We start from the raw sequence: 14,830 nt of genomic DNA, 5'->3' as shown, positions 1-14,830 counted from the left end.
ATAAAGGCCGTGTGTATCAAGGAAAACATGCAGACACTATAATGATTGTAAACAACAAACATTGGTGTAACTAATTTGATAAAACAAATACTATGAGACATGAAGGGATGGATAGGTCCACTTATAGTAGGGTACTTCAACACCACAGTAACATTATCAGATGTATTATCAAAAAGAAAATACACATAAGAGGTTCAGAGTTGAACTGAATCATGAGTCATGTAAAATCAACAGATCTCTAATGAAAAATTGTGGCCAAAAGATACAGACTAAAAATTCTTCTTAACCTGCCAGACAGACTCCTAAATAGGCCACAAAATAAGAATTAATAAAATTGAAATAATTCCTTGTTATTTAACAGACCATGAAGAAATACAAGTAACATTGATAGAGAAAAGCTACATAAAATATAGAAATATTTAAAGACTGAACTAGAGATTTTGTATAGTTAATAAGTCCCCGAAGAAATCAGAGGAAATTTAAATTTCTTAGAATAAAATTTAAGAAATATGATATAGCAGACTTTAGGATGGAGCAAAGGAAGTTCTAAGAGGAACATTGTAGTAATAAGTGGCATATGTAAAATCATAGATATCATAAGTGAATGAACTAATTTTACATGTTCAGTACTTTGAAAAAAAGAACAAGGCACATCCAAAATTAGTATTAGAAAGAAAACTACAAGATTAATAGCAAAATTAATAAAAATAGAGAGTAAAATATAATCATACAAAATATAATGAAGAAGATTCTCCAAAAAAAATTGATTGATTGAAATGTTGATTTGGTGAAAAAGTTTATTAATGAACAACCAGAGATGATATTTGGAAACGAATTATTCTTATTCTACCACTGCACAAAAAAAACTTGCCTTTTTATCTGTTTTGTAATAGAGCTAAAAGGTAATAGTTGTATTATTCATCACTGTGCTTTTCATTTATATGCTGTGATCTTGATTATTTCCATACTAGTGTATTAGACAATCTGAAGGCAAGTATTCAATTACTTACTGGATTAAGAATAATGTAAAATTATAATTAGTCAAATAAAATATATTGCCATCTCATGATGAGTGAGACAAATATGGTAATATTTTGTTCCCCCTTAATGCCAACTAATAATAACATACCAATGACAAGACAATAATACGCATGTATGTTTATTAATACTAGTTAAATAAATGCTAGTGTTTAAAGTTGTGTGTTCAATAATACACATGCAATTTAGTTCAAAATACAAATCCATACAGTTAGAATTAGGATCACATCATAGCATATAAAAACAACGTACGCATGCTTCTAACAAATGAGGGTTGCATTTGATTGATAGAAATCTTTGTAGAGAAATGAAAAGCAAAATATAATATATTGTACAGTGTGCAGTGATGATAATGAAAAAAACTTCAAGGTACCTAACCTTAGGAAAGCACTAAAGTTGTAAAGAGGGAAATGATGAAGGCTTACCTAAGGTGGTGATTCTTGGATTAGACCCTAATGGAGTCCTAAAGAAATACAGTCCCATGTGTCAAAAAGTTGTTGTTTGTCACCTTTTAAAATGTCAAATATTATCTGTTGAAAATTTGGCAAATGTCATACTTCTATAATGTAATCATGCAAAAAAAATTAATGACCCCAAATTTAGCTATGGTTATCCAGATTAAATTACATGAGTGACAGTGATCATGTTTTACAGAAAAATAGTGTAACTCCTAGCCAAGCAATTCACACTATCAACCGATTTCTGCCAATGTGTTTGTAGTTTTCAGCTGGGTTTCAGCTGGGTTGATATGATTTCAATCTGTTAGTTGATATGCAAATTTTTGTTTCTGTGGTTTTATTTTAATTCTCACACATTTGGGATTGTTGATAATAATCTGAATGCATTTTGATTGTTTTGTATTTGTACTCAATTTGCTAATTACGTAAGAAAACAGAATGCAAAGTCATATGAAAGGTTGGGATAGCCATGTATGCAGGTCTCAGTGTGAGGAAATGATGAAGGCCTCTTTATTGCTTTACATATGTCAGTATGTGGGCAGAAATGACCCCATTCAGGGACACAGGAGCTCCATAAACACAGAAAGAAACAGTCACTCCACTCAAATTTCGAGGCACTGATTTCACATTTGGATTGAATAAGTTATATCTAGAGTCTAAACGTTTTCTTCATCTGTGAGGTAATCACAAACCTGACATTATTCTTAATTTTTTCATTGCCATGCTCAACTCCCATTAGAGAAGACGTTTCCTCTGCCTGACCCTCAGGAGCGCGTTTTTGACGTCTTTGTTCCTCAGGCTATAGATCAGCGGATTCAGCATGGGGATTATGATGGTGTAGAATACAGAAGCCACCTGCGTCTGGGTCAGGGCTGACGTGTTATCAGGCTGCAAATACGTGAAGATCAGAGACCCGTAGAAGACAGTGACACCTGCTAGGTGGGATGCGCAGGTGGAGAAGGCCTTCTTCCTGCCCGCTGAGGACTGAATCCTCAAGATGGCAGAGATGATGGCCAGGTAAGTGGCTGTGATAATGAGCAGAGAGCTAAGGAGTGTGAACCCAGCTAGAACGAAGATCACCAGTTCCGTGTGGAAAGCCTCTGTACAGGACAGAGCCAAAAGTGCTGTTGTGTCGCAGAAGAAATGGTTGATGTTGGAATCGCAGAAGGCCAAACTGCTTATGACACAGACAGACACCAGGGAATTGGTGAAACCTATGGCATAGGGCATGGCTCCCAGCCAATTACACACTTTCTGGGACATCACCACTGTGTACAGTAAGGGATTACAAATTGCTACATAGCGATCGTAGGCCATGGATCCCAGAAGGAAACATTCACTGCACACCAAGCCAACAAAAAAGTACATTTGCACAAAGCAGCCCGCGAAGGAGATGGATTTCTGTTTGGATAGGAAATTTACCAGTGCCTTGGGGGTTACAGTGGATGAGTAAACTATGTCAATGAATGCCAAGTTGCTAAGGAAAAAGTACATGGGTGTGTGAAGCTGAGTGTCAAATCTGATTAACATGATTAGCCCCGAGTTCCCCAAGACAGTGAAGAGGTAAATGAAGAGAAACACAAAGAAAAGACTGATTTGTAACTCAGGGTGATTCGCAAATCCGGAGAGGATGAAGAGAGTTACCTCTGTGTGGTTGTTCCCAGCCATTTGTGACCATCAAGTTTTAAGCTAACCTGCTGAAGAAAAAACATAAAGAAAAGTTAAAGGACACAAGCTCACTTGAAGACAGAGCAAGTCTGAAAAAAAAAGTCACATCTAAGGAGAGCATAAGAGGTCATTGTGAATCAATGGAATAGGTTACCTAGATGAGATTTTGGAATAAAAGAAAATGGATATGAGTAACTCAAATAGACCAGAGTATAAAGTATCCGCTTACCAGCAACATGTCAATATTGTTTAACTAATGTACTAAATGTACTAAGACATTTAATAGGGGCATGGAGTTTATGAGATCTCTGTAATACCTTCTAATGTTTCTGTACATCTAATACTATCCCAGATGTCAAAAATTAAATTAAAAATGGCAAAAAGAAGTACTAGAAATTCAAAAGTCTAGAGGAGTTGACTTAAACTCCACCATAGAGAGGATAATGGACAGAAAACAAATAGCTAATGATTGATGATGGATTTGGGATTCATGACAGACTACTAGGTTTTACAGAATTGACAGACACTAACAAAAATATCCAATTTGAAATTATGTAGTAGTTTCAACTCTAAAAGCTGCCTACCTGAAATACCTATCTAAATTACTTATCTGGTATGATTTGAAGAGATTCATCCTGAGAAATGCATCTGCTACCCAAGCATATTACTTGTCCCAAATTACAAACATAGCAAGTTATTTGCTAGAATTAATTTAGAAAAAAACTATAAATTGTGCATTTAGGATTATTTTAGAAGTTTAATAAAAACATACTCATGGAAAATTACTAATACTCTCATAAAATCTACAAACCTTCACACGATTTTATTTTTGAAAAAAACTAGCAACATCTTGTCCCATTGCTTATTAATACAAAAATGATAAACATATTTTTTCTATTTTTTTATCATTTACCTTTTCTTTCTATTGGAGACTGAAAGGCACTTGCAGACCTTAATCGAAAATGTAGTTCAAATTGTTTCATCTGTGTGACTAGAAAACACAACTGTCTCCAATTTGAAGCACAAGTGATATCAGGTGATAGCCAATTCATTGCCAACCAGTAGTTTCCAAGCCGGGGACAAGTCTAAAATCAAATGTTTACAACAAAGAATTAAATGATAAAGTCATCTCTCCATGAGGAAAAAAGTTATCTTCCTAATTCAATTGACATCAATACAAAGAAAGGTGAAGCTGTGTCTACAGGTAGCCTAAGTCTGTTTCATGTGTTTCCCAGGGTAACCATTCTTCTTTGTCTTAAGTCAACTGGATAATTTCATGTTTCCTCTATTCACATGTGTTTATTCATTCATTTAGCAAGCATTTTTTTCCACAAAAGCCTATTTTCCTGCTTGTCATTGAAAAGACTTCTAGAAACTTACTGGATTATGCAAATATACAATAGGGGGGGAAAAGCCCAATATAAGAAGCACACACATACAATTCCTACACACACACACACACACACACACACACACACACACACACACACACCAGCAGCAGCAGCAACAGCAGAAGTGGCAGCATTCTCATACATGCACAAGGATTATGGAAAGTCTATGATGCTTAAATTAGACTTGCCTGGGATTCAGCCATCCAAAGAAAGTCCACTTCCCTTCAACTATTTTCTACTTATTTGTACCTTTATTCTTTTACTCTCATGCATAACTCTGAATCCTGTGAATGGTCAGCAAAATGGTTTGATTCTGTTATTGCAGGACCCCCTGCTGCTGCTACTCCTATTTATCACTGTACTTCATTCCTCTATCAGAAACCCTAAAATAAACATTATGAGGTTAGTACCCATATTAGCAGTTTTGATGATAACCTCAACCACTACAAAAATATATCATATTTCATTAGTAAGATAGAAATGAAAACAAAATTCACTAAGCTTATAATGTACCTGATTGGGAATGAAAAGCTCAAATCTGAATTTGTCTGTGGGACAGGTTTGGTGTTTCAAAAGTGGTCCTACCACCAAGTTTCTTCTACCACCTGGTATATAACACACACTTCTTATATTTGCATTCCTCGCTGTAAAACCCTGAAACTCATCCCATAAAGGATTTGATCAGTCACATCTTAAGATCTCTTGAGATTTGTACTTTAATTGTACTCCAAGGTTTTCCTAAATTGCCTGTCAAGTGTCTCCCATGAAAACACTGAAAAATACACACCTCTCTCTTTTGTTAATTTCAGTGCATAAGGCCAAAAATGTATTGAAAATTTTAATTTTTAGAATTTTAAAGTGATGTCTGTTTCTGAGATTCATTATGATATATGAAGGCCATGTATTCAAAGCATTGCTATGTTATAAATATATACTTGACATAGGGTGGTAGAGAGTATCAGACCACTTCTGCCTCTAAGTGCTTGAGTGTGTAAGTCAATGTGAGTCATAATACTCATTATCAGTATATTAAATATCTGCCCATCAACGATACATGGGCTGTACTAATTACTGACTTCATGCTCTTTGTTATAAAATAAAATAACTTTAAAGATTCTCTTAACAAATCTTGCATGTATTTCTTTTGAACAGGGGCATTCAATAATTTTTAGATGACTTTGTTCACTATCTTAAGCACAAAAGCATTGGCTGGAAATGAAATTAGTATCTAGGAAAATGAAAATAGAAATGAATAGATTGGGATAAACAGTCATTTCCAGGTCAATTAATTCATCTTCTCAAATTGAAATGTATGTCATATTCCATTTTATTTGTCTGCTTATTTGTTTGTTTACTTGTTTATTCTGGCAGGAGTGCGGTTTGAACTCAGGGCCTTGCACTGAATCTTCTTACTTGGTCCAATTCTGTGCTTTATTTATAACTATCACACTTTTTCAGGTTACTGGTAAAGCACTTTGCAGAAAATCTCTCAATGAATGCTTGCTTTGCATTTTCTTATGATTAAGTTGAGATTAATTTGTTATTGGGATAAATTCCAGGTAGGTGATGAGTATGTTTTTCTCATCTTATCATAGGTTAATAAATGACACTAATTTTATACTTGATCACTTATTTTTAAGTTTCACTTTGTTTTTTCTTTATAAAATTATTATTATTTTCTTTATAAAATATATGTCAGGGAATCTTTATATTACTACCTTTGCTAACTCACCAGTATCTGTGTGGCTTGTAGCTATTTAATTTTGGTGGATAATATTTGTATCTCTTTTCTTTTAATGTATTTTAGTTGGAATAATTCTACAAGAAAGTTACTTCCCCCATTATTTTATTTATTTATTTAATTTCTTTACCAATACTTTTTATTCACTTATGTATTCATTGCTTTATATCAATATTTATCCTGGTAATTATTCTTTTATGTTATTATTCATTTGAGTGCTCAAGTCATTTTAGATTTGCTGAAACAAGTACTTCAAGGCTACTTTCCCTAAAAGGCACTGGCAGCTGACTTGGGAGCAAAGTTTGGCATTGCTGCTTCCGATTTTATATGCATTTGTACTTTAAACTGTCTTCTCTGGCGTTACTTTGCCATTGCCGTGGGTGGCAGGAAGAAGAAAAGACTGAGGGATAACATCTTAATGAAAAAGGAGGGAAACCTATCCAACCCATTCAGAAGGGACAATAAAGTCTCCAAATGGGACACACTACCTTTCCAATCCGAATTCCTCATCTTCCAGTGGAATCATAATAACTGTTACTCCTTCTCTGGAATCTCTCTCAAACAGCGACTGAACATGCCTCTCTCCTCTTGTCCCCAGTTATTTGTCTACTTAACACTACAGAACATGACTGTGCCTTGAAGATGGCTGATGATGGGCTGAAGTGCTGCCTTCCTTTGGCTTCCTGTGCCACATAATAAATCTCTTTTCTCTGCCCTTCACCATCACTGTCTCTTCATCTATACACAGAGGTAAGCAGCTGGTCCTGTTAGAAAGACACACCTAATTCCAATACAACTGTGATCAAATTTTTGTATGCTTTTCCCTTGAGACATGACCCTGCCTTTTTTGTTGTTTAAATTATTTCTTTTTATATTTTCCCTACACACTTGTACCTTGCATTTTTCTTCATTAAGGCTCTACAACTGATCACTTCTCCACACACAAATGGCTTTCATTTTGTATTTTACAAATCAGGATTTGAGCAAGTTTCAACCATTCCCATGTGTGCACTTGTATTTTCTTTAAGATTGTGTTAAAAATATGACCATAAGTTTAAATTTCAAAGATTTATCATTTTAACTTTTTGAATAAACATTATTCTGTTGCAAACGTTTTATTAATTGATGAACCCTGCTTCTGAGTTTGTGTTGAGAAATATCTCACATAGCTATTCATTCATGTGACAGTTTCTGAATGTCCCTGGTCTTTCGTAATCACTTTTTAAAATGACAATGCTAGTTCCTCTCTCAAATGTTTCTGAAGATAATTAAATTACATGCATTAACTCACTTGCATCGTGATAAAAAATAAAAGAAATATTCAATCATTATGTGCTTCATGCCTTTAATGTAACTGACTTTCAGTGTTATAGGAGATCTGGGAAGGCTTATAGGAAGAAGAGTGTTTTGATAAGAGTAGAGGACAAAGGGAAAAGGGGAGGAGGGAGGGGGGTATGAGGGACAAGGTAACAAACAGTACAAGAAATGTATCCAATGCCTAAAGTATGAAACTGTAACCTCTCTGTACATCAGTTTGATAATAAAAATTTGAAAAAAAAAAAAAGAGTAGAGGACATGGGGTCCTGAGCTAGATTTAAAAAAGAAGAAAGAGTCTTAGTGGGCTTTTATGAGATGAATCAATAGAATCTATACAAATACTTGTGGGAATGTACGAGAAGACTCCAGTTGGTGTGCAGCTTCCGACACTAAATGGGTATAAATATTAGGTCAAGAAATAAAATCTAAAACTAGAAAATAGGCACTAGGACAGTGGTGATATACTCTCAGAATATTGGTTTTCAGAAGCTTGAAGAGCATAGAGAAAAGAATTCTGTGGAGTAAAATGTAGTGTGCTCAGATGTCCAAAGGAAGTATGAAAGTGTATCTGCTCAGATATTTTTTGGTCATTTTGGTTATCTTGAAAACAGGTTACTATTTTGCTGTATGTGAAGTAAGAAGAGAACTCGTATGGAATTTAGAATGTTGAATAGACAGTGAGGCCTACTGAAATAGTCACAGTCTTTTCAATACAATTCAACCACTTACATCAAAGGTATAATATTTTCATTTAACCAATGAATACCTTGCAAAATACTTTATAACATTACTTTTAGTATTTCATAAAATGACTTCTTCCTAGCTCTATATAAATAGTTGCTGAATTGCATTTTTACTTGACTTTCACTGCATTTCACTCTTGTTGTTTTTCCTTATATTTTCAATCTATGATTCGTTGATTATTTATGTGAAGCCAGTATACAAAAAGCAGACTCTACTATGTTTTTTCCTGTGCATGATGGTATTTAACAAGTCAAGCATAGTAATCAATAATAGTAACTTGTAATAAAGTAGAGCCATCTGTCTCTCAAAACATATTTTTGTATTTTCTTACCCTTCTTGTTCACCCCATGTGACTGAAACTCCAAAACAAAACCAGAGATAAAAAGGGAGACTGACATTTTAACTATATAATTATGTCACCCATTACTTTATCAAATGTAACATTCTAAGTGATTCAACATTGTGAAATGGATACTTGGGCACACTCAGTTCAGATTTAGGTATGGTTCAGGCAGCAGATTGTTGTATTTTACAGATTCTATTATTAAGAGTTGGGCATTTTTGTGTTTTGATTTTTTGTAAACTTGGTGATAAAATAATTGTGACCCCTTATATTTCGAAACCAATGTGTTGTTATAATGATATTCAATCAACCTGTTTGGCAACAGAAGTAATCTGAAGGAAAGAATGGGCTGTAGGTAGAGAAAATAAAATGAAATTTGCTTTCATGTGTCTTCTCTATGTTTGTAAGTTTACCAACAATGTAAAATAGGTCCACAGACTCCTTTAGTTTTTAACAGTTAAGATTTATTGCTAAAAGGTTCTATTTAAAACAATTTGGCTATTATTATTTCACTAACATACTTTTCACAGACTCAAAACATCATATCACAAATATGTCAGCTAAAAATGCTATGTTCAGTCTTTTATCAATACTGAAGGAAATTGAGTTTTTAATCTTGTTCCAAAATAAAAAATAAACAACTCATGAATAGATATATACAATATATAGTTATAAACACAATTTGTTAAAAGAATACAACTTTTAAGCATTTTAAGACTACTCTATTTCATGGAAGTTTCTGAATATTGATTTCTGGAGAACTGTGTTATTCCAATAATTGTTACTTCAATAATTTGGTCACATTATGGAGTTGGAAGAAACAATTCTTGGCCTGTGAAATTACTGTGATAGTTGAGTGATTGTCTTCCTACTGCTTCTTCTATAATCTTTATGAAAACAAATATCATGTTTTATAACCACCCAATATAGCATAGGGTTTCAACTTGTCAATATATGTAAAAACAGAGCAATTTCCAGAACTCTCTTTTTTGACTAGAAGCAGATGTTTCCAACACTGAGGCTGTCATAAATTATCTTTGTAGGCAGCTTCACTCCAGGAAGAAGAAAAAGGGAGATACATCTCCAGGAAAGAAGAGAGAGACATATACCTTCACTAGGCATAAATCAAACCACAAACATTTTTGTCTTCCAATTGTTCTACTTAAAGCCCATTTTTTATTCCCATAATTTTCTTTCTACTATCTTCCTTTAAACTGGGTATGTTGACTTCTTTTCTAATTACAGAGCCTCAGGAGTGTTTTACCTATGCACAAGAATACACTGTCCTTTTCCTTGTTCATTTTTTAACCAGTTTAACCAGTTTAGTTCATAGGCTTTCTACGGTAAGCCTCCTACACTAAAGTAATGTTTTCATAGGAATATATGTTTATTCAGATTACTAACACTCAGTAATGAGTGCATTTTCAAGCATAAGCTTTTGAAATTATGCCCCTTCCCCAAGGCCTATCGGACTTGTACCAGCCTGCCACATCAATAAGGTTTCCTTAAATGTTTCTACTTGTAAATTCATATTCAGTGAGCAAATATCTTTCTCTGTAATATTCTTTTCATGGCTTCTTTGGCCTCTCTGTTCTTTATGCCATATATCAGAAGATTGAGCACTGGAAGCAAAAGGGTATAAAACACAGAGAAGATTTTGGACCTATTTTGTGAGTAGCTGGAGCTGGTTCCCAGATATGTAAATATCACTGTTCCATAAAATAGAATTACTACAGTCAGGTGAGAGGCACAGATGGACAAAGCTTTATATCTGCCTCTGGTAGAGTGAATTTTCAGTACATTGAGAAGAATTCCCAGATAGGAAGTAATTACAGTGAAAAGTGTAATCACTGAGGTTGCTCCTGAAAGGACAAGGAATAAAATCTCACTGTGATGGGTGTCAGAGCAGGAGAGTTGAAAGAGCAGTGGAATATCACAAAAGTAATGGTTAATAACATTGGGTCCACAGAAGGACAGACTGAGCAAGCTACCCAGGTGGGTGAGGGAGTTGGCACAACCCAACAGGTAAGAAGCAGCAACCAGATAGATGCAGCATATGGGGTCATGAGTCCTCTATAGTGAAGTGGGCGGCAAATGGCAACATAGCGATCATAGGCCATGGCAGCCAGAAGGAAGCATTCTGTAGTCAGGAGCATGCTGACCAAGGCATACTGCAGGAGGCAACTGTAATAGGAGATGGCTTTCTGCCCTGCCATGTAGCTCACTAACATTTTAGGAATAAATACGGAGGAATAGCAGAAATCCAAGAAAGCCAAGTGGCTAAGGAAGAAGTATTTGGGAGAATGAAGCTGGTTACTGGCCACAATGACTATGATAACCCAAAAGTTGCCCAACACTGTGCAAACATAAATCAAGAGAAGCAATGAAAAGAGGAAGATATTCAACTCAGGGTTATCAGTCAGACCCAGGAGGATGAATTCAGTGACCACACTGACATTTCTATCAGCCATTTATGCTGCTCCCCTAGGAGGAATCTGCAGGAACAAAAGGGGGAAAACAAAATAACCAGAGCACACAGATTGTATACATGGAGTCAATCAATTAAGATCTTCAGAAAATGGTGCATTATCTGTACTAATAATCCACAGAAAATTCAGTTCTTCCAATGGACAAAGGAGTCTACTACGAAATTTTAGTTGCATCTCCTTAAGGATAAAATTGGCATTATGTATCACATAAAAACACAGAGTAAAAACAATCCCCTGGGAAAGCCCTGACAAGAGTGTTTGTTTGGTAGAGTTTCAGAATCACATCCAAGGTAATGGAATACTCTAGACCATAACTTCTTTTGCTGATGATCCTCGTATCCCCTTCCTGTGTTTGTCCCTGCGCTATCACTGAATCTCATCTGAGTACCCTGGATACTGTATATACTGGTATTAGAACCAGGGAAGTGAAAGGGAATATCAAAATCGAGAGACAAAGGATAAAAAGACAAACGACTACAAAAGTAATACTTGAAAAATTGTTTGGTGTAAACCAACTGAACAACTCATAGGGAGAGAGGAGAAGGGGGAGGGGAGGGGGAATGAGAGAGAAGGTAACAAATAGTACAAAAAATGTACCCATGGCCTTACATATGAAACTGTAACCCCTCTGTACATCACTTTGACAATAAATTATTATTATTTTAAAAAATGAGGCATGAATTTCATGTTTTAAAGCAACTTTAACAAAAAGGCAAAATATGAAAGCAAACAAAACTTCATTTTAACAATGAGTGTTTCAAGACATTTTGCAAAATTAATACAATGATATTTAGACAAATTAAACAAATAGAAATAATACAAATTGGCATTGTGTATCTATATATATGTGTCTTTATATATTGTCCCATACAATATCATGTAATAAAACGTAGGAAAAAGCAAGTGTGTGGCATTGAGATCTGGGATATGAAATGAAAGAATTAATTTTATCATAAAAATATTCTTTCAAGCTAACTTAATCATCTTGTGATTTTTGAATAATATTTATAACTTGATTCTCTAAATCCATGGAGAAATTATTATTGAATGACTGGAATTTTTCCTCATCAGGTATTTTTATAATATCTTGAAATATGTGTAGGTGTGTGTGAAAATTTTTCAACATGTTTTATTCCCTGAAATCAAAATCTCAATTATAATTCATATGTAATATAACACATAATAATTCATAATATATAATATAATTCAAAATCATATAACAGTTCATATTTCTTTTACATTTAATCATGTGGTTTGGACTGTTATTTCTGGTAAAATGAAAGCATTAGATGAAATTTACTTCAGGTTTCTGTAATTTCATAGTTGTTTCTTTAGTAACAACATTTTTTTCACTCAGACTACCTTACATTTTGTTTTTCTTTCTCTATAAAATCTGCTGTGATGCAATAAAGATAATTGTGTCTAAAAATTAATTTTGATAATAATAGTGACAAAGAATCCTTGCTATTTGCCTCAGACTTAGCAAAATGCAACAGTTAACAAGAATCCATGTCAGGTTTTGAGATATTTATTTAAGTAAATTCTTTGCAACTTTTGACAAACAAAACTAAAAATCCTTAAATGTAACTAATTGAGGAACTGTGGCTTTCTAAATGGGATAATTCTATAATTGGAATGGATTTAAAGCACAATATTTCCCCTCACATTAGATTCAGGTATTGAGAGGTGGTGTTCTAGAAAAATCAAAGATTATATTTATAAATCCTTCTTAGAACATATCAGTAGGACACTTACCTGGAGTTGAGAAGAAATGGTGGACCTTTTCTCTTTGTTCCCTCAAGGTTGGGTTTATATTTGGCTTCTGATCTTTGGAGGATAAAATCCCTAGTGTTTTATGAACCCTACATTTCATTAAAGCAGTTATGACAGCTCTTAGGAAATTAGGTCCCTGACACTCTTCTCAAATTGTAGCAATTTATATATTGAACCTTTTCTTTGCTTTGGAGAACAACTGACTTGTTAATGCAAGGAGAAACTAAACTCTTAGAAACTGCATAAATGATCATTTCTATCAATTACATGCACCTATTATCTACAGCATTTGCTACATTTAGTCTTTAAGTTTTATTTATTGGTGACACTATTATTGTATAAATATATTAGTAGCAGTAGTCATAAATATAGAAGATATATTTATGCTTCAGTGTGAAAGAATCCAATACAGCAAAACCATTTTCTAAGTAGGATTTGTGTGTGTGTGTGTGTGTGTGTGTGTGTGTGTGTGTACATAAGCATATACCTAAGTATACTTTCTCACAGTCCATTTTTTATATTAGTGGAAATTCATTTAAGTTCAACATTTTTGTTACTATATCGGTTGAATATGAAAACAATTTATGGAATGATGACAGAAAACTGGAAGGCAGACTAATAATATAAAAGACAGCAAATTCAGAGTAAATTGGTAGGCTAAATCTTATACAAATTTAAGATAATAAGATAAATAATTACAAGGATAATAATAATTACAATGAGAATAATATAAGTCATATACTACCAAGCCAACAAAACTTTGGAGTGACTTTAACACACACAAAAAAACAACAATAGTGAAAACAGAATAACATAAGATGTTGTCAGGTTTACTAAAATAACTATTGCTTTTTCTCTGGACCACTAACATCAAGAAGGACGCTGCTTCAAATTATGTGCATTTGTATGCTCCTTGTATGTCCCAAGTGCTTCATAACCATTATCTTTAATCATTATATAATTTTATTTCCTGAAACATTCTGATTTACCTGAGTCACAAAATACAGGACCTTGGGCCACTAAAGAACTTGCACAATGTTTACAAAAAAAAACTGTGAGACTTCTGAGGATGTTGTAGCAAAAGCAAATATTTGAGACATTAAAGAATGAAGAATGAGAACACATGACCACAGACTTTGTAAGACATATATAAGACTTGATGTCTGCTCTAAGTAGTGAGCCAAGGCTTTCAAACTGAAAAAGGTGCTACTTATCAGTTAATTTAGCCAGAGCCTTTTACAATACATGAAGGCCTGAATAGGTTGTTTAATCTTTACATAATGATTTGGGAGTGGAAACTTTACACAGGCCGCACTTCACTAAGGACAAATGACAATCCCTGATATTGTAGCTGGTGTCATGCAATCACTGGCTACTCAGAGAGCAAGACCAAACCTTCAATCACAGAATTATGAGTTCCTAGCATTAACTCCTGTAAAGCAAAACACCAACATACAAGATACACTAAATGCAAGCATGACAAGGCCAATGGTGCCAGTGAGTCACTTCCCTAATGAGTTAGACACTGAAATTCAAGGCAGGGGCTCATACATACCTGTATAAGTAAAACATGTAACTAAGATACAAATGCAGTCTTAACTTGCCCAGGTAGGGCCAAAAGTCATTTCATTTCTATGATGGATTAGACCATGAATTTATTGCACTAGCTTCTTTTTTTTTTTTTTTTTTTGGCCAGTCCTTGACCTTGGACTCAGGGCCTGAGCACTGTCCCTGGCTTCTTTTTGTTCAAGGCTAGCACTCTACCACTTGAGCCACAGCGCCACTTCTGGCCATTTTCTATATATGTGGTGCTGGGGTATCCAACCCAGGGCTTGATGTATATGAAGCAAGCGCTCTTGCCACTATGC

General features: G+C 34.4%; 2 protein-coding genes across 2 annotated transcripts; both read right to left on the bottom strand.

Annotated features, from left to right (window-relative positions):
* Window positions 1-2,231: 2,231 nt before the first annotated feature.
* Window positions 2,232-3,164, bottom strand: LOC125362189 (olfactory receptor 8I2). The gene has a single exon (XM_048360890.1). It carries the CDS (start codon window positions 3,162-3,164, stop codon window positions 2,232-2,234), a length of 933 nt encoding a protein of 310 aa, XP_048216847.1.
* Window positions 3,165-10,233: 7,069 nt separating this feature from the next.
* On the bottom strand, window positions 10,234-11,171 carry LOC125362538 (olfactory receptor 1052-like). The gene is given in 2 exon segments (XM_048361361.1): window positions 10,234-10,757; window positions 10,760-11,171. Coding segments are annotated over 2 exon segments (936 nt in total).
* Window positions 11,172-14,830: the final 3,659 nt, after the last annotated feature.

This window comes from Perognathus longimembris, chromosome 13 (assembly GCF_023159225.1).
Source record: "Perognathus longimembris pacificus isolate PPM17 chromosome 13, ASM2315922v1, whole genome shotgun sequence".
Classification (NCBI taxonomy): domain Eukaryota; kingdom Metazoa; phylum Chordata; class Mammalia; order Rodentia; family Heteromyidae; genus Perognathus; species Perognathus longimembris.
This window is presented reverse-complemented; position numbering and strand designations above follow the sequence as displayed.

What these genes read in the sequence shown, in the direction of transcription:
- LOC125362189 (XM_048360890.1), bottom strand. Translation starts at nt 3,164, where the DNA reads ATGGCTGGGAACAACCACACAGAGGTAACTCTCTTCATCCTCTCCGGA.